Here is a 23,590-nt window from a genome sequence, read left to right on the forward strand (position 1 = left end):
TTACTGCCACCTTTTTTCAATAACTCAATAATTCGGATTCATTGTTGTCCTCTTAGCAGTGCTATTACCTGGACCAGCTCCTCAGAAAATAAAAAACAGTAAATTGTACAAGTCACAGATCCTATGGTTTGTTCTTGTCTATGTCCTTCTTACATAACTTTCCTAAGAATTACACCCAGAAATGTTAAGCCAATGTTAAGCAGCACGAAACACTTGCAAGAAAGACACCTTTTTTCTTTTTATTTTTCTTTCCTTAGCCATTGATTTCAACCTATTAGTGAAAACAAAATTATAATAAAATAAAAAAACATCTGAAAAGTATTTGGTCTTCTAGTACCCTTTTCTATCTCAAAGAGAGAAGGAACAAGTGTTTATAAGTCTGCTCTTTCTCAAGCCTGTTATAAAATTACCAGAGAGCATGTGGTTCAGTGTTTTCTTCCCTGGAGCTGGAGCACTGTTCTAATTTGCTTTGAAGCTCCACAGCTCACATGAAAGTTGCCTTTTGTTTCCTCATAGGCTTGTGATCCAGCTGGATGAGAACGAAGCTCTGAAGGCTGCTTTGGAGACTACTGTGAGAAAGAAAGAGGAAGACTTTAAACTGTACCAGGACACAATGGACCACGTGAAGGATATCTTTCTACAGGCCATTCGGCAGCAGAAACAAGAGAAGAGTTAAGCAAGATATTCAGAGTCCTTTGGACTGCAAAGCAGGGAGAGAGAGAGCCCAGGCAGCGTGCCCACGGATTGAAATGCAGTGGAAGCGTAGTTTTGCAGCCTCGGATCATGGCATGTCGTTAGCATTTGCAGGAGAGGATGAGAAATGGAAATTAAATCCAAAAAGACTGAAGATTTTGCATGTCAGCGAATTGTGAGTTAGCAGGCAGCTGGCTCGCAGGGTGCACGTGTCATAGTTCGGTGCACTTTAGGGAGCTGCACTTCTGCGGTGTGATTTTAGGCAAAACCTCCCTAGCTTCAAACAAATTTTCCTAGAGAGGGCTCAATATTCATTACGCTGCTGCTTTTATCAGCGCATGAAGGAATTTGCAGCACAAAAGTTATGCCAGTCCCCTCCTGAAGCCGTGCCAAGAACAAACTGAGTTCTTTGTGTATCTGCACACTGACACCTGCCCGTCTGGGGTTTTCTGTGGTGCTCAAGTGCTGAGGGAGCGGGTTAGCCTGGCATATGGGCATCTGCAGGAGCATTTTGTGTGGTCTCTGTTGACAATCCCAGCTTATTTCTTTGCTTGAACATACTGGCAGAGTTTTCTGAAGCTCAGTAGAGTTTCCACTGGAAAGGAAAACTGTGCAGATTGCTCCCACGATCAGTAGGACTTACCTTAAATCCAGCTCCCTGTAACAGCTCACGTGAAACTTGCCACCCAGGCTATCAATTCCCAAATTTCTGGGTCTCTGCAGGCGTGCATCAGGCAGATCTTGTTCTCATTAGGAAGAAATGCTAGTGGAACACTGGCGGGTTTTTACTACAGTAGAGGAGGGACTTTTGGAGGTGCTGAAGACTCTCGCATCTTGCCCTTTTCTCTTGCAGCGTGGTGAGAACACCAAACGCAAGCTAATAAGGCATTAACATGCAGGCTGCCAGCAGAGAGCCAGCCTTGGGGATCGCAAGCAAATGGAGAGCTAGTCATTTCTGAATAGTGCCGCTTTGTTTTTCAGATGAAAGTCTTTTGAAAGCTCTTCTCTTTCTGCTTTGCTTTTGTCAGCCCCTTTTTGTGAGCGTGAAGTTTGTCGGATTTCAGCCCCGACCAGCACAGGGTGGAGCTGGGGACGGGAAAGGCGCCGCAGCATCAGGATCGGGTTCTGGCTCTGCTTGCACTGAGGTAAAGCAGAGAGAGCGGAGCAGGAGTTACTCCAGACGTGGTCAGAGCAGTGTGCTTCCTGTCTTTCTCCTGCTTAGGTTCGGAGGTGTCTCTTCAAACAGGTCGCAGAGTCCGGAGGCGATGGAGGTGAGGAGAAGCTCAGCACCTGGCCGTTAACCCTGCCTGTGCTTTAGAGCCCTGCCCCGCTCCCCCAGCGCTGGCTTACAGCCGAGCAGAGCTGTCAGGTGCCTCTCTCGAACAAGCAGGACCAAAACCGCTCGCTGCCAGATGCCTCCTGCTCACCCTGCCAGGAGCATCAGAGGAAAAGACATCCTGCAACCCACAACGCGCTCCTGGCAGCTGGAGGAGCTGTAATTCCTGAATCGGGAGACAGACACGGGTCTCATCCAAGTGAGCTGCCCAGCTCTATCCTGACGATGCACAAGGTAGAGTGAGCAGACCAAAGAGAACAGTTCAGCACACCTCTGACAGATATTTTCAGAACCTGCAGTAGTGAGCACACCCTAAAAAGTGACCTGAGCTGTGCCAAGACTTGTGGAGGTTTCGCTACGCGGTGGCTGCTACACTCAGGCTGGCAGCGTGCAGCTGGACTCTGATTTCGCTTGCACAGAAGTGTGAATCAATAATATTTCCCCGTAAGTACAGGAGAGGAAAGCTGTCGTCCTTCCCAACACGCGGTCAGCATCCGTCTCCCGTCCTTGTGCTGCAGCAGTGAAGGTCGTACCGCTCTCTAGCAAAATTCTTCCTGGGGTGGCTCTGAGTCAACCCAGGAAACTCAGAGAGGAGTGGGAGCGCTGTATGTTACAGAACACATATGGCTCGCTAGCACATGGCGCAAACTTCTTCACAAGTGCTGCAACACTTGTTTCTTTAAACATATGCTTGTTTGGGGTTGCACGGAAGCAGTTTCTCCCTTTTTTTTTACTCCCACACGCAACCACAGGGTGCCTTGAAGAAGGAGGATGGAGTAAGTCACAAAGAAATGGCTTGTTTAGGGAGCCCATACCTGTAAGTAACGTTCCTCATGGAAATATGCGATCTGTCTCTGAGCACAGAGCAGGGGGGATCGCAGAGCAGTCCAGCCCTTCTCAGTTTTCACCTGAGTTTTGAAATAAATTCCCTCTGCACCTCCAACAGAGAGACCTGACTTTGAATTCTCTCCGTGCTGACTCTTTAAGGAACTGATTCCCATTTTTCAAGGTATGAGAGCAATTTTCTACCAGTGCGTGTAGTTCTGTCACTGAAGATAAGAAACCCAGTCGGATCTTTGAAGCAGCAGCCCTAGTTCAGCTGGCTGCAGCAGCCCCATATCTCCCAACCCATCACCCAGAGACCAAAACCAGTGAGAATATTGGTGTCACTGCCTGCAAAAACCCTTACTGCCAGTCCCCAGCCACAGAATCTCCCCAGCAAGCTTGATGTGCTGTCTGAGCCACGTTTCTTTTAGAGATGCAGCTGGACTTGATCTGAAACCTTCAAAATCCCCTGCTTTCCTCGGAAGTTTCTCCTAGCGGATAAGTGCCAGCCTGTGAAACTCCCCTGCCTTCATTCTCATTTGAATTTCTCTGGCTTCAGTTTGCAGCCAGCCGTCACGATGCCTTTCTCCGCTGGATAAAAGCGGCGTGAGTATCCAGCATCTCCTCTCTGGGACAGCCTTCATGCAGCGTAAAGTCGTGTCACAGGCCACTTTTTGATAGAGTTTTTTCAGTCTCGTAGTTAATGGCAGGGACAAGCTTGTGGTGACAACGCTCCGTGCTGCTGACGCAGGCTGGTGGCTACAGTTAAGCTGCGAAGAACGGCCCAAGTTAATTTTGCTGCAGGTATTTGAGGCTGCGGATGCTCTCCGTTAGGATTCAGCCAGCTTTTAGCCAGCGTGTGCTAAGAGCACGAATCCTCCAACCACTTGGGCTGAGCCAAAGGTTGTCTCCTGCCCCGGAGCTGGGCAGAGCACTTCCACGGAGCAGCCAGAAAGTGCCTGACGGATGCATCCGCTTTTAAAAGCACAGCTGAGCCGCCGGGAATAAAGCCCGATGACCTTTGATTAATTGTCAGCATTTTCGTCTCGGTCTGTCGTGAGCAGCCTACCTAGGGACAGCAGGCATGGCAAGAGTGCAGCCTACGGAACCAGCTGGCCGCAACGTGAATTAAGTTGCATTAGCACGGTTAAATATAGACGGCATCGACACACGCGAGCTCTCCGTGCCCTGGGCTCTGCCGAGCCAAGCGCGGAGGATCGGAGCCGATCCCACTGTAACTGCTCCGATTTAGAGCCGCAGGTTTGGGCTGTGAGCGCTGCGTGCCCCCACGCATTCAGCCCTCGGGGGTTTTGCATTTTGGGGGCTGTCACCTTTCCGAGGCACTCGCTCCACCCCAGGCTGTCACCTTGCTTTTTGGCAGCACTCCCTTGGGTGATGGAAAGGCTCCAGAGCAGGGCGAGGCGTGAGGAGGAGACGCTTTTAAGTCCTCTGCAGGGGGAAATTAGGAGGAAGGGGCACTGCAAATCTGCCTTGCCCACCCCTTCGGCAGCTTACAGCCAGCAGCTGCTACTGCCCTGCAAGCGGCAGGGCCATCGCCCCGTGCATGACCGATGAATGAGGGTCGGCTTTAAATGGAAAAACACCGTAGCAGAGCCCCTGCGCTCTAAATTAAGCCACCACGGAGCCAAGAGGGGTGTTGGGTTTCTCTCCTCATCCTCTCCCCTCCGAGCCCAGCTCGCGAGCCGGCCGATCCCGCAGGACAGGGCGGCCCCGTGCAGCAAATGCCACCTCAATCCCCACGTGTCTCCCCTTACAGACCAAAGGCTCCAAATCCCATCTGCTGGCAGGGGGAGAGCTCCCGGGGCTTAGAGGAGCTCGTTTGTCAGCAAGAATCGTTAGCTGGGCTTTCTCGGGAGAGAGAGGGGATCTTGGCAAGAGGGGGTGAAGGTGGTGGGCTTCAACCGACGCTGGGCTGTCCCTGAAAGGCGGTGGGAGCCTTCTTCGGAGTCCTTCCCAGGGCAACAGGAGGGCCTTGGGTTGGATTCTGTGCCCCAGGGGACAGGCTGGATGTTCTGGGGGTGCTGAGAGGGGTCCTGGGGGTGACCTGGGTTGGGTGGATGGGTGGGTGGATGGACGGACAGACGGACGGACGGACGGGTGGGTGGATGGATGGATGGATGGATGGATGGATGCATCTCCCCACATTCCCTTCTCCCACACCATCCTTACAGGGAGGTGCCTGCTGAGGTCCTGGTGTGGTCAGCATGTTCCCAGCAGTGTATGTGCATGGACAAACCCAACGGGGTACTTCAGGCAGTATAAAACAACCACGTGGTTTATTATAACCCTCTTTCCTTCCAGTTCACCCCATAAAGAGCTGCTCCAGCAGCAGGGAGACAGCCATATAAAGCAGGATGAAGCGGCAGGGAGGAGGGTCCTTTGGTGTCCCCATCAAACAGAAAAAAGAGAAACAGAATCGTCTAGGTTGGAAGAGACCTCCAAGATCACCCAGTCCAACCTCTGACCTAACACTAACGAGTCCTCCACTAAACCATATCACTAAGCTCAACATCTACACGTCTCTTAAAGACCCCCAGGGATGGTGACTCAACCACTTCCCTGGGCAGCCCATTCCAATGCCTGACAACCCTTTCGGTAAAGAAGTTCTTCTTAATATCCAGCCTAAACCATGTTTGTGCCATGCCTCACCATGATGGAGCTGGGTGCCTTTCACTGAACCCCACCACCTTCCTGCTCACTGCCCTGGACACTGAAGAGGGCCACAGCTTCCAGCAACCCGCCAGATGTTGGAAAAAAATGTCATTAAAATCAGCTCGAGGCCATAAACAACCCCTAGTCATAAAGCAGCAGTGCTGGGGCAATAAAACACAGAGGTGTCCCCTGTGCCAAGGAAGGCACGCTGGTCACATTAAAAATAAATCTTATTATATTAGAAATCAAGAGCATTTTTTTTCCAAATTTTTTATACTCTCTATAAATTAAAGTTAAATGATTTTTATCACCACCCTTCCCAGAGCCTCGTGAAAAACTGCCGCACAGCCCGCCACCTATATTGCACTTTTAATCCGGCAAGCTCACAAATTACTCTGGGTAAAAATAATAAAGTGAAATAAAGTGAAATAAAGTGAAATAAAGTGAAATAAAGTGAAATAAAAATAAAGTGAAATAAAGTAAAATAAAATAAAATAATAAAATAAAATAAAATAAAATAAAATAAAATAAAATAAAATAAAATAAAATAAAATAAAATAAAATTAAATTAAAAAGTATATCATCAGCCGCAAGCTCTCTGGCTATGAGTACACTGTGTGTCTTGTAGTGGGGAACAGGGAGCCCTGGGGACAGCAGTTCAAGAAGCGTTTGGGCAATGCTCTCAGACACGTGGTCTGTTTTTTTGGGTGGTCCTTTGGGGACCCAGGAGTTGCACTGGATGATCCTTGGGGGCCCCTTTCAACTCAGATATTCTACGGGGCCATATTCCTTCTTGCCCTCCGCTGGGATAAAAACTGGGATCCACTCCCAGGAGCCCCCCAGGCCCCCGGCACACCCAAAAACAAGATCCCACGGACTCCCAGACCGTTGACCCAGGACCTCTGGGTCCCTCTGGGGACACCCAGACACATCCAGGCCCTGCAGCACCCTCCTGGCCCATCACCGGCCTCTCCCCACTGTGTCCAGGTCCCTCCTGTCCTGGGGAGCCCAGAGCTGGGCCCAGCGCTCCGGGTACGGCCCCCAGGGAGAGAGGAAGGGTCCCCTCCTTGTCCTGCTGGGGACACCCTGACTAATTCAGCCCAGGTCACCTCTTCGTGGCACTGCAGGGGCTGGCCCCCGACTGTCCATAAACCCGGGCCCTCCTCAGGCACGTGGAGCATGACAAATGGGGTCTCCGTGCTTATTGACGCCGACCGCTTAATTACTTCTCCTCTGAGCACCCGCTGAATTACGCCGAGGCCTGAGGAGCCAAATTCCTCAGGGACCGAGCTGTGGCAGAAGGATGAAGGCTGGGGCTCTTTGGGGTCCTCAGTGTCACCCCATGGGGGGCTTGGCTCTCCCCAGGCACATGGGGAGCCTCCAGCAGGACGAGGAGCCCCTCAGCGAGGGGGGGCCCATGCTGGAGTTCCTCTCTCTGGAGCCCACAACACGCCTCGTCTCACCCCAAATCAGACAAGCTGCGGGGTTTTTTTTTATAAAATCCCACCTTCTTTCTGTCCCCTGGCCCCACAGGCAGCCCAGGAGATGCTCGGGGATGTCAGCCCCAACGTGAGCTCCCGCAAAACCTCTCAGGGGCTTGGCAGAAGGAGCCCGGCAGGGGACACGGAGCTGGGCCTGACTTGCCCTTGGCCGACCCCAAAATAACAGAGCCCACAACCCAACCCAGCCCCTCAACGTCCCTCGTTTTGGCTGCAGATGCCGAAGAACACCCCAAAGGGAGGTTTCCCAGAGGTGTCACAACCTCCAGAGGAGCTCGGAGCCGATTCAACCGGGGAGGGATTGTGCCGTTCACCTCCGTGCCTCAGTTTCCCCCTCTGCTCGCAGAGACCCGCAGGGGTTTGGGGCGGGGGGGGGGGGGGGGCTCCCCCCACCCCAGGCCCGACAGGGCTGGAAGCAGAGCCCCAAACCCGGCCTGGGTTGGTTTTGGCAGCCAGCACCGGGTCCTCTCCGGCAGCTGCCGTGACAGACAGCTCCTGAACCAGCCCCTCTGCAGCGCTGCTCTAAAATAAAAATACCTCCCGCTGCCGCGCTCCACTCCCGGCCAAACTTCCTCCGGGGGCACACCGGGGGGGTCGGAGCCCCCAAATACACCCAACCGGGCTGAGAGATGCTCTAGGGGAAGCCAAGGGCCCCCAAAGCTTTGCCTTGATTTCTTTTTTTTTCCCCCCCCGCCTCCACCTCCCCACTTTTTACCCCTCGTGCCCCCCAAGCCCTCAGGTCGCGGTGCGGGACGCTGGACCCCCCCACACACACACTCCCCGGGGCTCAAGGTCAGTAATGGGGAGGGACATGGGGCTGGAGGGGGGGGGGAAGGCCAAGCTGGGGAGGGGTCCCCGCTGTGGGAAGGGGGTGAGGATGCTGCGGGCCCATGGGTGCCCCCCCCGAGCACCCTGCTGCAACGGGGGGGGGGGGGGGGGAAGCTGCTCTCCGGCTGCAAGAATTGACCTTGTGTTCCCCCCCCCCCCAAAGTACATAAATAAACAAGCAAAGAAAAGCCTTGAAAAGCATGGAAAAGGGATAAACACCACAAAAGCCCTTTAAAGCCGCATCCCCCAGAGGCCCCCCCCGCTGCGTGGGGACTGCAGAGCGGTGGCAGCTTGGCTTCCCCCCCCCGGGCCCCCCCCTCTCCAACTGGCCGAAAGCGCGACCCCAAATTATCTAGGAGGGTTTGCAATGCAGATGGGCGAGCAGAAGGGCACCCGGTTGCTTTTTTATTTCTTTAAGCCGGCAGCGGCTTCGCAGGGGATGCTGGCGGGGGGGGTGGCAGCACCCAGGCGGTGGGGACAGGTCCCCCCCCAAACCTGCCCCAGCCCCTAAGGCTGATTTTGGCAGCTGCCGACCCTCAGGAGCTGCTGAGCTCTCATGGGAGGGCATTGCCAGTGCCCGGGTTAATTAGCATTGGCGGGAGTAATTAGCCCAGGGCTTTAGGAGCCCCCCCCTGCCCCCCAGGAGAGCTCAAGGCAGGGCAAAACCCCGGCAGAAAGCGAGCAGCAGCCAGGGCAGGGGAATGGGAGCATCTCATCGTGGCCCCTCCAGGCAGGCATTTTGTGCCCGATCCTGGGGGAAAACGAGAGAAATTTGGCCTGATGCCGGACGTGCCCCGTCCTGGGGGGGGGGGGGGGGGGGGGGTCTGTAGCATCTCTGGACATGGGGAAGAGCCCAAACCCTTGCTCCTGGGGGGGTTTTGTGGTGCAGCATCCTCATCCCCTGCACCTGAGCTGCCCCCAGGTGATGCCATTTGCTTCTTCTCCTCTTCCACCAGCCTGCAAGGAAGCCCACAGAGCAGGGACCAGCACCGAGTCAGGGCACCGAAGGGGTGGCAGGGCGGCTTTTAGTCCCTCTCCTTCCCTCCTTTCCCAGGTCTGGATCCCCTGCACCGGCCGGGGCCATAACCCATCGCCATGGGGGTTAAAACCACGCTCCCCAGCTACGAGCTGGGGTTTTACGCTCTCGCCGTGACCAGTGCCGTGGTGTACAGCGGCAGCGGCATCTTCGAGGCATCCAGAGGTAACGTCCCCCGTTGTGGGGGGTCTCTCGGTACCAGCAGTATCGCCACGGGTTTAACTTTCATGCCTAATGGCTTGGGGATCCTTTGCATTGGATCTGAAACGGTTTAATATAAGCTGTGTGGAAATGGTTGAGGTTCCCAATTCTCGGCTGTCCGTGGCAATCGGGCACTTTCTGGCGGGGGCTGCTGGTGTTTGAGCCCTGATGGCTCATCCTCGTGGCGAGGAAGGCTCCTTGCCTTGCCGAAAAACCTCTCGCTTCTGTCCCCAGAGCCGTCCCTCTCCCCAGGCCTCTTGTTCTTTTGCAGACAGCGCGAACAGAAAGGCTTTTCGGGATGGCATAAAGCCAGGCTGGCACTACTTCGGCAGGAAGATGGTAAGCGGAGGAATCACAGAATCATCTAGGTTGGAAGAGACCTCCAAGATCACCTAGTCCAACCTCTGACTTAGCACTAACGAGTCCTCCACTAAACCATATCACTAAGCTCTACATCTAAACGTCTTTTAAAGACCTCCAGGGATGGTGACTCAGCCACTTCCCTGGGCAGCCCGTTCCAAGGATCCGGTCATCCCAGCGACGCTGCTGGTGCTGGCCGCTGGAAAAGCAGAGCTGCTTTTTCTGCTCCTGACACTTCGGGAAAGCCCGTGCGTGTTTTCTTTTTCTCCCTAAAGAGTGCAGTGGATGGAAATATTAGCCCTGCAGCACAGATGCCCTGCTTTGTGTGCTCCGAGACGAGCAACGTCTGCATGTCTTTATCACCAAGCCAAAGTGCTTGGGAGCCCTGGGGTGGAACATGGGAAAAGGCTAGGAAATTTTTATGGTTTCCTCTCGAAACGAGTGTTGGGGTGGGGACAATAAGGCGCCCGGTGCTGCTCCTGCAGGATGCGGCTGATTTCGAGTGGGTGATGTGGTTCACCTCGTTCCGGAACGTCATCATCTTCGCCCTCTCGGGACACGTCCTCTTCGCCAAGATCTGCTCCATGACGGTGCCGCAGGTGAGCCGGGGATTAAAAGCACCGAGGGGCCCTGGGATCCCCCGGGGGGGCTCGGCGAGAGGCCGCAGGGTGGTGGGGAGACAAGGGGATGGAGAATTCACCGGGCTGACGGCTGGTCGGGGCCGCTCTCCGCTCGCAGCACCGGGCCGTGGTGTACATGCTGTACGGGGTCCTGGCCGTGCTGGGCAGCATGGGGCTCGTCTACCTGATGATCATCCTCTCCCACTGCCTCGTCCTCTACTCGGTCGCGCTGGCCAAGCAGAAGTGGCTCTGCTACGTGGCCGGGCTCTGCTGCCTCGCCTCCTTCAAGCTGGAGCCCTTCAGCTCCTGGCAGGTAGGTGCTGAGCCACCCCTCTGCCTCGTTTCCAGCCCGCCCGTGTCCCTCTCCTTGGGTTTAGCCCCAGGGAGGGCTCCTGGGCCGTGCCCAAACCCAGGGGGAGAAGCAGAGCTCAGGATGCCTGGGTCCTCCTTGCTGCTTAGACGACAATTTGTCAGCTGCCCCCAGGTAAGCCATCTTCCTGCCCCCTGCCTCAGTTTCCCCTCCTGTAACACCGTGCTAGGGTGGGTTCGGTGATGCCCAGGCCTGCCCCTCAGTCTGCCCAATTGAGGACCTTCTCTCCCTGGTGGGTGGAGAGAAGCCCAGCAAGAACCTTGTAAGGCACTTCAGTCCCTCTGAAGGACAGCGCTGCCCGTCCCTGCCCAAAGCTCACCTCCCAAAATGTGTTCCCACCTCTCCATCTGCCTTCCACTGCCTCTCCTCCTTCTGGGGGGCTCTATCCCCTGGACGAAGTGACATTCCCACCCCAGAACAAAGCCTACGTGGCCCACAGCCACATGGCGAGGACGTGGCCAAGGGGATCTACCACCTCCTGGCTCCTTGGGATGCAGGAGGCAACGGCAATGGGGCCCTGGCTTTCTCCTGCTGGTGGCAGGGGTCACTGCCTGCTGGTGCCAGAGGGTAATTAGAGGTAATTAGAGTGCGGATATCTTCTGCAAGGCAAGGGAGCACAGAAGTGGCACCACGTTCCCGGCGGTAACTCTTCGTTTCTCGTCCAGAGCGGGTTTGTAACGGGAGCTTTTGATCTTCAAGATGTCCTCTTCTACGGAGGCTGCGGCTTCACCATCATGCGCTGCATGAGCTTCGCGCTCGAGAGCTCCGAGAGGAAGGAGGGCATCTACTCCATCTTCGACCTCCTCAAGTACAACTTCTACCTCCCCTTCTTCTTCTTCGGGCCCGTCATGACGTTTGACCAGTTTTATGCCCAGGTGAGTGTCCCCAGGGCCAGCCTGGAGGGGGACCTCTCCCTGTGTCCCTTTATTTGGGTTAAATGCCTACAAAACCCCACTCTTTGCCACAGTGAAGGTGAGAGCCTCTTGTGGTCCCTGGGCATAGTCCAGGAGGCACAACGATGCCGTGATTTTTGGGGAAAGGCAAAAACTGATGGGTTTTTAACCTTTCCTTTGGGATTTTAGCCATTTCCCCCCATCAACGCAGGAGGGAGGATATCGCTGTGGGGAAAGTGCTGTGCTGGGACTGGGGACAGGAGGGCTCAGCTCGTGTCCTTGCTCGCTGGGGACTTGCTCTGATGATGTCTCGGTGTCCGTGTGCCCGTGCTGTCCTGCTCTGTGATGCCAGGAGGCCACGGTGCCTGCCTGTGGGACCTCTGCCCGCTGCTGGCTGGGACAGCAAAGGCAGTCGCACACCTCCATCCAGCTGGTTTGCCCGGAGAGCACGGATTTCCAGGGATGGTCTGTCTGTGTGCCTTTAGATGAGGTTATTTCTCTAGGAATCAAAGAGGTTGGACAGAGGGCTGTGTTTTGGCAACCTCAGTCCTGGGGCTTCCTCTGATCCATGTGAAACATCCCGCTGCCCCAAATCTTTGCATGTGTTGCACGCAACCAAGGGGGCTTTCTGAAGGGCAGACCCCAAACAGCAGAACCAGGTGCCTGCTCCTCCAGTCCCTGCATCCTCTTACACTGAAGATCCCTTGCGTCTTGCAGGATCCATTTAGAAGGGTTAGTGTTTGACCCTGAGGACCACAAGGACTTTCTCCAGATCAGCTCCGGCGTCCCCCATAAAGGATGCTCACAGTGCACCGAGCTCCCAGCAGCAGAGACAGCCAGGATCTTCTCCCCAGCCCCCTGGCAGAAGCATTTGGGGCACCCACCATCTCATCCTAAGGCTTTGCCCTTCCAGTCGTGCATTATATGTCGGGCTGAAGTCCAGGCACCCATGGCTCCTGCAGCCCCGTTGCCCAAGGCCCCTGAAGGGGCTGTAAGCCCTGGTGTACCCTCCCCATCCTATATTACTTTTTCTTCCCCTCTTTCCGTCAGTCTTTCCTGAGAATTCGGCAGCCCTGCTTCCTCATGCCAATGCTGTCAGGTGCACATAAACTGGGACATCAAACTTGTGGTGGATATCAAATCTGTGGGGTCTGCAGGGCAGGAGCTCTCCTTCACCCCTACAAGGCTTGACTGGGGGGCTCTGTGTTTCTTGCTCCTCCTGCACAGTCCCAAACCAGGATGTTTGTAGCCACTTAATGAGCAATCACGTCCTCTGCTGCGTAAAACCCTGTCCCCAAAGGCACCCGGAACAAGACCCCAGCCCCTTTCCTGCCCCCCAGGCCCTGTCTTGGCCTGGCCACCACTGCCACCTCCTGGCTAAATGCCCCCCTGCACTGCTGGACCTGCAGCTCGCTGCCGAGGTTAATTCCCAATCCCCCAAAAGCAATTATAGGGGCAGGGGGATCGAGTCCCTTCCCCAGGCTGGCATTTAGGGCCCAGTTAGGGGCTGGCTTTGGCTCCTTGGCTCCTGCTGCTGCTGAACTGTGGTGGGTCCCTCGCCCCTTGCACCCCCACGTGTGGTGGGAACCCACCTGCAACAGGGCTTGGCCAGTCCCACTCAGGATGGAGAGGCTCTTCCTTAGTGGGGTTAGGAGAACAAATTCACTTCTGGAGGGCTGGAGATATGGGGGACAGAGCCCCAGTCCCAAGGGGATGGTGGCAGAGCGCTGCCACCCCGCACAGACGTGAGGATGGGTGGGAGACTGGAGCCACACGTCCTCTCCTGGCTTCTCCCCGACTCAGGGTTTAGCGTCCTCTTTGTCTCCGTAAAGCACTTGGCATACAGCAGACACGAGCAAATCTGGCAAAGGCTTTAATTCTCGGGAATCATCTGGTTTGACGGCAGGGCTGGTGCGGCAGCCTGCAGATTACTTGGCGAGAGCTCTTACCTCTCGCAGGGCATAAAGGGAAAGTAATAAGCATAAGAGGATTTTGAATACAGCAGCAATTTTTCCAGCGATGTGGGGGAGCGAGGCCATCAGTCCGCCCAATGTAATCCTAAAAGCTCGCTCTGGTGACGTTTGTGTTACAACGTCCAGAGGAATGACAGCTCGGGGAGGCAAAGCCCAGCCCACGCTTGCACGGGGCGCAGCAGAAAGGAAAACCCCATCGATCCAGTCCCAGCCCACCGGGATGGCCCCTCGAGCAGCTGTCCCTCTCATTTATACCAGATGTCTGCAGCAGGAGCTCCAGGGACCATCAGCCATCCTCCTCCTCCCAAATGACCCCAAGCAGACACATCCACCTGTCCCGGGCAGGGCGCTCAGCTGGAACTCCAGCCCTGCTCCCAACCCCTCCGGGGCATGCAGATGTCTTTTCTTGTAGGCTCTGGCATCCCGTGGATGGGGTGGGTAGGAACATTCGCTCACCCTTAGTGACCCGTGCAAGGGCCACCCTTAAGCTGGCTTCCTGGGCACGTCTCAAGCCCCAGCTCCCTGGTTGGCATGGTTTTCAGCTCGGATCCCTGCGATGCAGCCGGACCTGTCACTGCCATGGTGACAGGAGCAGCCTTTGCCATGAATGTGCTCCCCGAGAGGTGTTCTACTGTGCTCAGCATCGAGGCGGAGGTGTTGGAGGGATGCTCTGGGTGGGACGTGTCCCCCATCCCTGTGGGTGTGCTGGCCTGAGCTAGTCACTTGGGTCCTCTATCAACAGAGATTTGGGTGGTGCAGTCTGTGGTGGGATTCCTAAAGGAGGGCGTTGAGACCCCATTTGGACCTCAAACGTTTCTCCAGATGGAGGAACCCGCTGCCCTTCCTCAGCTCAGCCTCCTCCTGCTTTGCCACCTGACAGGTGAGCACCCGAGAGCTCAGGCGCAAGGACGACGAGATGAGGAACATCCAGGTCCATGCCCTCCTCCACGTGGGGGCCGTCATTGCTGTGGACATCTTCTTCCACTTCTTCTACATCCTCACCCTCCCTTCGGACCTGAAGTTCATGAACCGCCTCTCGGACTGGTCCCTGGGTGAGTGGCCATGTGGGGGTTTAAGAGGCTGAGCACCACACCAGTCCTATTGCCTCCATGTGGGCCGAAAGGGAGCTCAGCACCCCGGAAAATCAGCCCCACAGAGGCACATCTGGTACCTTAGATGCCTTCACAGGTGGCTGCCCTTTCTGGGTCCCAAAGCAGGGTGTTTGTGAGGTGCCAAAATGACCCCGGGGCTGGGGCATGGGCTGTAGCCTTCAGCTACCTAACAGGGCTGTTGGTGGACTGTTCTTGGAGGTGGCACAGAATAAGCACAACACAATGAGCAAGGTGCACCAAGACAAACTGTGAGTGCCTCTAAGGATTTTTTTTTGCACAGAGCAGTCAAACACTGCAATAGGGGCCCAGATTCTCCCAAAGAGCTGGAGATATCCAACATTTAAATGGACAAGGTCCAGGAAAACCTGATCTCCATTCAAAGCTGGCTGTGCTCTCTCAGGGCTGGATTAGGGACTTCCAGAAGCCAGACTTCTGGGATGGGTAGCAGTAGCACGCTGGCATTCAGCTGACAGCTGGACGGAGGATTTGAGCTGCCCAAACAGATGTCCAGGGGCAGCAGTTGAGATGCCATAGGGTTTGTGACACCCACACAGGGCTAGCAAGGACTGGAGGAGCCTGATGTCTCTCCAGATTGGCAGCTGGAGGCCAGGGGGAAATCCTAATGCAGTTCAAATGGCACTAGCATTGATTTAGGGTGTCCTAAGAGACCTAGATAACCTGATCAAGGATGTGTTGCACCAGAGGGAGCTGATCAGATCTGTGAGCTCCATGTACCACATTGGCCAGATCTTTCTTGTCCACTGGGGGAGCTCAGGCATGGCCCACATTGAGGCCCTGTGGCTTTTTTACTCTGTGAGCTGAATCCCACCTAGATGGGGCATTTTAGCTTCTGTTACATGGGAATTTGAATTCTTTGCTGTTTGTTCCTGCAGAGATCATTTCACAGTGTCAGATACCTCTCCAGGACATAGATTCTGGCCCTAGCTCTTCTCTAGCATCTGTGTTACATCTACAGCCACAAGGAGCTGGGGTGGGTGTATTTCAAATTAGAAGTGTGGATAAAACCCTTAGAGATCAGAGTTGAGAACTGTGTTGAGTTTGTCATAGGTTAAGCCTTACAGGGAAGGAAAGATCTTGTGCTGGAAAATGAAAGATCTGTGTGACTTTTTCTGACTATTAAAACCAAGAAACACTTTGCTCCCTAATACCCCAAGAAGATGATGTCCTTTGGTTCAAGCTTCTTAAGAAGCTACTTAATTTCAAGAGCTTTGAAGAGCTCTTTGAGCTTTGTTGGTCCCAGAGAGCATCAGACTGTCCCCTCAATGGCATGTTTGTTGCAGTAGACTACGCAGTCCCACGGGACACGATGTCCCCGAAGTCCTGAAGATGTCAGGTCCTGTGCTCCTCTTCACCTGTTTGACTCCTCTTTTTGCTCCAGCTGGCCTGGCCTACTCCAATTTGGTGTACGACTGGGTGAAAGCTGCCGTTATGTTTGGGGTCACCAACACCATTGCCAGACTGGACCACTTGGACCCTCCCCAGCCCCCCAAATGCATCACCATGCTGTACGTCTTTGCAGAAACGTGAGTACCCCGTGGGCATCGCTGAAGAGAGGCGGCGTGTCTGACCTGAACAAAATGTGTGTGGGGATGAGGAGGTCTGAGCTGTGCTTCTGAGCAGCTGGCCTCATCTTGACCAGTCTATACTGAACCTATATACTAGATCAAGGAGATATTTTTGGGCAGGGAGCAATGGGTAAGGAGGGAGGTGAGTAGGACCACTCGGCAGTAGGGCCTGTGCAAGGAAGGAGCATGGAGAATGGCTGAGTTTCAAGCTGGATCTTGCTGGAGGACCAGGCACCTTCTCTGGATGACTGCTGGATGGAGAGGTGTCATTGCCCTGTGTGTTTTAACAAGCTTTTTATCATCTGTATTTTAGGCATTTTGACAGAGGGATTAATGACTGGCTATGCAAGTAAGTGTCTAATCAGTGTCTCTAGTCTGGTTTGGGGTCTTCTCTTTCATCACACAGCAATGAAGCATTAAATACCATTCATCCCAAAGCTGAGGTGTCTTCTCTTCTGGGTGAATCCCACTAGGGAATGGAGTCAGATTTGCCCTGTTTATCCCAAAGACCATTGAATTAATCAAAACAAAGTACAACAGCCCCACCCATAACTGGGAATAAGAGAGTTCCCTCCAAGAAAACCTCTCAGTCTGATGGGTTTAGTGTTCCCTCAGAGGAAGAGGCAGGTTCGTGTTTCATTGGGCAGAAAGAGGAATTGAGCCCAGGTTTTGCATATCCTGGATAAGAAGGGTGGCCTGATCTCCATGTACATATCCCTCAGCCCTTCAACTCTGTCCAACCATCAGGACAAACCGGCAAACCTGTGCTGAAGGTGGTGGCTGCACTGTGCTGAAATGCTGTGTCCCAGCAAGTTTAAGACATGTATCCCCACATTTTATTAAGTTTTACCTGCAGGAGTTGGGAAAGGGTGGTATTTTGTCCTTAAGGAGCTATAGTTTTGTGAGGAATGTGAGCCATAAGTAGCTGGACTGCAGTAAAATCATTTTTTTTGCTAGACTGCCTCATCCAAAACGTCCCTCCTTTCTCACTGGGGCACTTTAGACTGGCCTGTCTGTGAGGAGCTTGTGGTGGGCAAACATGGGAGAAGGAATTCTCCTTGACTACAGGGAGCACCGACCACTTTCGTTGGCCATTAGGTACGTGTATGACCACATTGGAGAGAACCACGACAACATCATCAAGGAGCTCATCGCCACCATTGCCACATTCGCCGTCACCACCCTGTGGTTGGGACCCTGTGAGATCGTTTACATCTGGTCTGTCTTCAATTGTTTTGGCCTCAACTTCGAGCTCTGGGTGCAGAAGTTCTTCCAGTGGGAGCCCTTCGCCAAGCTTGAGGTGAGGAGCTGGGCTACCAGCAGGTACTCCTACAGACTTTATCAACCTTGTGATCAGGAACACAGCTGTGCAAGGGAAGGACAGTCCTGATGCTCTTTACCCCTTCATTTTATGCATGGTGCCACCCACCTGGAGCAAATCCCCACCAGTTCCTACGCTGTTTCATGAGAAATTTAGGCTGAGTGTGGAGCTTTGAAAGAGAAAAAAAAGTCCAAGAGAACCAGGGCTGCAGCCCCAACAAGGCGCTGAAGTAGCTCAGATGGTTTCAAAATCTGAGGTGTGTCCACAGGCAAATGTTTATACATTTCCATATGGAAATCATTTGTTCTTCTTGTTCTGCAAAACATTTTGGCATTCTGAATGCTTTTGATCTGACTTCTGATAAAAGTAAATGTTTAGGTATCAGAATGAATTATTTTCCAACCACTCCAAAGCTTGGTGCCCCATTTTTGTTTGGGATCAAGGTGCCTCGGAGACGTATTTGGAGAAAACTCCATTCTGGAAACAATTCTGTTGTTTATTTGCTTTGCCCAACCCAAAGTCTGGAGGTCCTAAACTGATTGAGTAAAGACCCCATTTGACTCAAAACTTCGCAGAGCAATCCTCCTGTTTGCTCTCCTCGTTGAACTTCTAATCAGATTATAGCACTCCCAGGCAGTGAAATCTCCTTCCCTGCGGCACCACAGCTCTCAGCACTAAGTGGCCTGGGGATTCATCATGCTCTTTGAAGATTGCTATGAACCACTTCCCTGCTCCACTCCGAGCAGCTGCTCCTGAGGATTATGTGCCAGTGACAATTTCACTCTGCTGCTGTCACTGGTTTTCAGCTTTTTTTTTTCCTTTAATTCCTAAGAAACAATTTCTACCGGGAGCTGGGAGTGATTTGCACATAGGGCTAATAATAATCCTGGTGAACAACAGCGTTCATCTGCCTTGTGGAAAAGCTTAACCAGGGCAAAAAATGAAGAAAGGGGTACCCAGGCATTACAATTAGCATGAAGCCATGTATAACATCTTGCCCCTTTTGAGGACAGAGGACCTTGAAATACTGGTCCAGAGTGCCAAATGCTTCTGCGTCCAGCAGCAGAACAGAAGTTTACCTTCTATTTTGTTCCTTCATCCCACAGACTCTAAGGCTGCTCTAATTTTTGCCTACCCCCCTGAGATCCTGGATGGAGTTGGGCTGGAGTTGGACCAGCAACCCTTCCCTACAGCCCCGTTTCCCCTCACTCTCTGCTCCTCTCCCCTATATAGGCCAAGATGTCAGCAGCCATGTCTCGGCGGATTAGGGCGGCTTTTGGGGCAGTGAATTTCTGGGCCATCGTCCTCTACAACATCCTGGCCCTCAACAGCCTGGAGTTCGCACTGCTGGTCACCAAGAGACTGCTCCTGACAGGTGAGGTGCCACTGGCCTTCCCCACCAAGGGACCCTTGTCTTTGCGGGGGGACACTGGGAGGGCAGCTAAGGTCTGGAGCTTCCAAGCCCTCTTGTCTCCAAAGTGGTATGGCCACTGACTCGCTATATGTCTGCTCACAACCTTCTTAATTCTTGTGAAAAATGTACAAGGAATGGTTTTCTGAGCTCCCACCCTTCCCATGAGCTCTCCGGGGTATGAGTTGCCTCCCAGGTGTGTTTGTTCATCTCCTCGCACAGCCTGACGCTGTGATTTTGACCCCTTGCAGCAACGCAGAGGTTGCAGTCGGGGACACTTCCAAGGTAGGCTGAGGGGCTGTGAAATGATCCCTTTGCTGGAGAAAGGGCTTTTCTTCTCCTGCATCATCTCCTTTTGCTTTAGTCCTGCATCAAGCTGAAGGGGAGGGTACAAATCCTTGCTCTAGGCTCCTAATGAACAGAATTATCTGGACATTTCTTGCCAGTAGATACTGACACTATTTTGAAGTCATCTCAAGCAACTCATGGTATAAATAGCCACCTGGAATCCATGTCCTCCTCCCTCTCAGGGACAGGGCTGGCGTAGGAAATGGATAATGTGACGCTCTGGGCTCGCTGTGCCAGGAGTGCCTGCCCGCTGAGCTAGCTGGCTTTTGCTGGTCGCATTATTCATTTCAGAGGTCCTGTTTTAGCAGGTACAAAGCCTGTGTCTCCCCTCTGCTGTGGATACCAGACTCATTACAAATGCCCTCAGGCCCTGAGAGTGGAAGGAGAGCTCCCAGCTCTTGGTCACTGATCCAGGTGACAAAAACCCTGGGCACACAATGTGTCTGCGTTAGGTATGAGACAAGGCTGGGGTTGTTCCTTAGCATCATCAGGGCCTAGATCTTCCAGCAGGTCACAATGCTGGACAAGGATGGGTGTGGGCAGGTTGAATGGGCATAAAGCCAGCCATGGAGTCTGAATTTGAGGGACAGAAGCGGGTTTGGGGGTCAGGGGACGCTCAAAGAAAAGCTCCAGCATTTTCCCGCAACATTAACCATGGTCTAGGGTGCCTTGGTGGGTTCAGGCACTTATTCATCTAAAGTCTGCCCCTGGGGGTTGCTCTCCTCTCTCAGTGAAGCTGTAGGGCTGGATCCACAAAGGAAAATGATGCTGGCCATGAACCTGTGGGACCTCCCAAACTCATCTGAGAGGCAGAAGTGCTAGAGAAAAGTTGGCCCCGCCAGGCAAGCAGCCGCACCGAGGTGACCATGTCTCCCTCCACCTTCCAGGTTTCCCCGTCAGCACCTTGTCCATCTGGTTCATCACGTACTGCGGAGTGCAGCTGATCAAAGAGCGGGAACGCATCCTGGCCATCGAGGAGGAGAAGGGTGACAAAGCCAAGGCAGAGTAGAGAGGACACTGGTGGGCTTGTCCCAGAGCAACTCCCCTCTGACCACCGCTGCCAGGCCAGCCCCAGGCAGGGGCTCTCCAAGCACTCCTGGCATTCAGACTGCTGTAGCTCACCCATCTAGAAGTCACCTGGAAGGCACAGGTCACCCCCATGGTGCAGGGAAGATTTTCTGTGACACTGTGGGCATTTCACAGGCTCTCCACGTGTGGCAGACAGCTGAGGTAGGCTCCCAAGACATTTCTTTAAGTACCCATCAATTTTCTGACCCTCTGACGTTATACAAGCCTAGAGATTTCACCCCATGCTTCCCATCACACCTTGTCCACCAGCATTCAGCTCTCCCACGGGACCTGTAGCCCACGTCTCCCAGAAGAAGTTATCCAGGTCCTGCATCTGGAGGTTTTAGAGTGGGCCAGACACAGCTCTGAGAAGGGGATTAGCTGGTGATGAGCCTGCGCTGAGCAGACCATGCCATGTCACTTCCAGTCCAAGCATCACACATTTCTTTCACTACAACAAATGGTCATCATGCACTTTGAAGTGTTCAGCACCCGTGGCTGTGCATTAAGGACTGTGAAATGGCTCAGCACGATATATACCCACCGAGAGGCTACTAAATAAACAGCGTTTATAGCAAAGGGGAGGACCAGGAACTGCACACTGAAGAATAATTATCTTCCTGCCGCCGTCAGCGGTGCAGAGTGATGTATGTTATGATCTAAAATCAGGTCCCTTCACTCCTAAATGTCTTGAAAAATGATTTAATGCCACCCTCAGGCATAGTTAATGACAGTGCAGGAAGCATACCTGCTTCGTGTACTGATCACCTGTGGAACGGGCATGCCAAAGAAACGCAGCACCCAACTCACAACCGCTCAGTCCCCAGACCCCGACTCAGACCCAAAAAGCTCCTCACCGTGGTTGTGAGATCAGTGTGGCCACCACGGCCATCTCTCTGTGATATATGCCCTGGGACTCAAGCCAAATACCACCCACATTTTTTGCATGCCATGGACAAAGGTTTAAGCTCACATTCCTACCCATGGCTGAGGACAAGAGGACTCTGCAGCCTGCCCTTGCTCATCTTCAGCAGCCAGCCCTTTGCTCAGCTGACTTTGGTGCACGCAGCCTAAGCCTGTGTGGCTAAATGAGCACACACATACGTATAACCAAAGGAGAAAGACGCTCAATGAAGGGCAACGATTTGGGGCTGGGTGGTGGAGGGAAAGTGCCTGACAGCACCCTAGGAGAAGTAGACTTTGGGACACTGCATAGGGAGTGCATTGAATGTGGAACACGGTGCCTTGGGGAAGAGGTGAGTTTATAACTCAAAATAGTCGCAGCTCTCTTGCGCTTTACAGTAGCTTTCAGTGGCCTTATGTCTGAATTATGTCAGTGTTTGGTGAGCACAGGATCTGGACCACTTTGCAACCATGGGTTGAGATGCTTGGTGCTGGTGTGTTCTGGCTTCTCTGTGGATGAAACAGGAATGGTTCTTAGCAAGCCTTCAGCTCTGCCAAAGTAATTTGTGAAGTCCCTGATAAATGTCATTTATTTATGTAGTAAATAATTGTTGGACATTTATGGTGCCTGCCACTCATCAATGGTATGTTGCTGTGATGCCAATGAAACCCTGGGCAATGAGCTACCGTCGGAGCTGGGAGACAGAAGGGTATGTTTGGAAGGCCTCACCTTCTGCCTCCACTTTTGACACATCGGACATTGCTGATATTAATAGACACCCACCTTAACGGCGTCACCAAATTGGAGCCAGTGATGTTTGGCTGTAGCTGCATTCGTATTTTGAATCTACTTCCATGTTGGTAAAACATCACTAGTCTAGTGCTGTAAAACTGGCATCTGTGTAGCTTTTGGGGCAGAAGCCTTGGTTTTCTTTCTGGGGACCTGGTCCAAAATGCTGGAAGTACAGGGAGATATTGTGCTTGGTGGCATCTCTTGTCACATTCCTAAAACCCCTTCTGTTGCCAGGCACATCCTTTTTAAACAGAGGTCTACTGCTGGACCTTTAGTAGATGTTTCTTAGCCTCTCCGTCATCTCACGTTTACTCTGTACCACCAAAACAGCTATGATATGATGTGCCTCCTCCCAGGGTAAAGTTCAGTTCTTCTCCTCTGTACGGGTGTCCTCACACAGCTGAAGCCACCCTGAGCTGCAGAGACTAAGGACTCTGTCTCCGTGGGTGTCCCTGGCTGCACGGGAGGAGAAGGAGAGTCACCCAGCTCCTGGTGCTGGAATGACTCACATGGCAAAGCTCAGTGACTCTGCACTGCTCTCCTGACTTGGATAATCTGGGGGAGAAAATAACCCATTCACTAAGGATCTAAATTTACCCAGCAGCTGCATCTAATGGAGCTGTCAGGAGGAGCTAATCTTAGACACCGAGCAAGCAATCTGTTAGAGAAACAGTACATGGGAGAACATGGGCTTTGCCTCTCTTTGCCTGAAGGCATCCCCTTGGTTATCACTGTCATTAGAGTTCAGGGAATCTTGTAGGCCAGAAGCACCAAAGTGGTGCTATCACAGCCATATCTCACTGCTCAGCCTTGTGCGGAGTCCCTCAGCCTCAGCATAGGCCTCTGTGGAGTGGGTTTTATCAACTGCCCATCTCCCTCCTGGAAAGCATCTCATTTGATCTCATTATTACTTGACTGAGATAGCAAAACTCACCTAGAAGCCAAAAAAAGCATTTTTTATTGAAACTTCAAATTCATAGTCCTACACTAGACACCTTCATGTTACACCCAACATGGCTGTAAGTCCTGCGTTCAACTTTCTGGTTTTAAAATCTTATAAGGGAGGGAGTGATCCTGCTTGGATGGGGAGTGATCCCCTTAGGATGCTTTCCATTCATTCTCACTCATCCCTGGGTGGGGGACTGTTGTCCACTTGGAGACAATGACTTAGCCCATTGGTCATCGGGTATCATTTGCTGTAGTCCCATTAGACCAGGGTCAGTTAGCTGAAAGATATCTCAGAGTAGCCCACCTCCGTTCAGGGTTGTGTTGCCTATTCTACAGCAGTCAGCACTGTTGGGAGTGTTCCCCGGGGTGCTGAGAGAGTCAATTCACATATTTGTGTGCACAGAGATAGTCAAATTGTAAGAACGATCACTGCTTGCTCTAATCACATCTATATGTGCCTTTTCATCTGCTTTTAGATGTTAAAACCCTCTGAACTTTGCTGGTACTTGCTTGGAGACCAGCTTACCTTCATGGTGACGCAGCAAATGGAAACCGGATGGGAAAAGTCTACCATGATCAAAGCCTCCATAAGAGATTAATATTTACGGGGGGGGGGGGGGGGAGTCAATTGCCTCATTTTCCACTGCTATCATGGAGAGAGAGAAATGTCTTCCACACCAATCAATAAGATGTGGTCTTGACTCGTCAGTGTGGCAGGACCCAGCCCCAGACCTCTCCAGTTCTGTCAAACTCCCTGCATATAAACACAGATTGTAAAATGGCAATGACAAAC

General features: G+C 53.0%; 2 protein-coding genes and 1 long non-coding RNA gene across 8 annotated transcripts in view; 2 read left to right on the top strand and 1 right to left on the bottom strand.

Annotated features, from left to right (window-relative positions):
* Positions 1-3,879, top strand: part of CCDC13 (coiled-coil domain containing 13) — a 34,442-nt gene extending 30,563 nt beyond the window's left edge. For 4 of the 5 annotated variants that reach the window (XM_040549702.1, XM_040549703.1, XM_040549707.1 and 1 more), the window contains one exon: positions 517-3,879. In XM_040549702.1, coding sequence (XP_040405636.1) covers positions 517-676 — 160 coding nt within the window. In that variant the 3' untranslated portion in view covers positions 677-3,879. The remainder of the gene's footprint in view (positions 1-516) is intronic. The other variant, XM_040549705.1, reaches the window with a different exon arrangement.
* LOC121066272 lies at positions 6-1,416 on the bottom strand. The gene is made up of 3 exons (XR_005817630.1): positions 1,337-1,416; positions 411-569; positions 6-77 (listed from the first exon to the last, which is right to left on the bottom strand). It is a non-coding gene; the product is annotated as an uncharacterized LOC121066272 (long non-coding RNA).
* Positions 3,880-7,446: 3,567 nt separating the features above from the next.
* On the top strand, positions 7,447-21,894 carry HHATL (hedgehog acyltransferase like). Of its 2 annotated transcripts, XM_040549709.1 has the most exons (12): positions 7,447-7,818; positions 8,909-9,055; positions 9,363-9,430; positions 9,937-10,050; positions 10,190-10,384; positions 11,107-11,316; positions 14,188-14,359; positions 15,819-15,963; positions 16,319-16,354; positions 17,104-17,305; positions 18,560-18,701; positions 19,973-21,894. In XM_040549709.1, exons 2-12 carry the CDS (start codon positions 8,950-8,952, stop codon positions 20,092-20,094), a joined length of 1,512 nt encoding a protein of 503 aa, XP_040405643.1. In that variant the 5' UTR covers positions 7,447-7,818; positions 8,909-8,949; the 3' UTR covers positions 20,095-21,894. The 2 variants fall into 2 exon arrangements, with proteins under 2 accessions (XP_040405643.1, XP_040405644.1); XM_040549710.1 differs by lacking the exon at positions 7,447-7,818 and having other exon boundaries at positions 8,520-9,055.
* The last annotated feature ends 1,696 nt before the right edge of the window (positions 21,895-23,590 follow it).

This window comes from Cygnus olor, chromosome 2 (genome assembly GCF_009769625.2).
Source record: "Cygnus olor isolate bCygOlo1 chromosome 2, bCygOlo1.pri.v2, whole genome shotgun sequence".
Classification (NCBI taxonomy): domain Eukaryota; kingdom Metazoa; phylum Chordata; class Aves; order Anseriformes; family Anatidae; genus Cygnus; species Cygnus olor.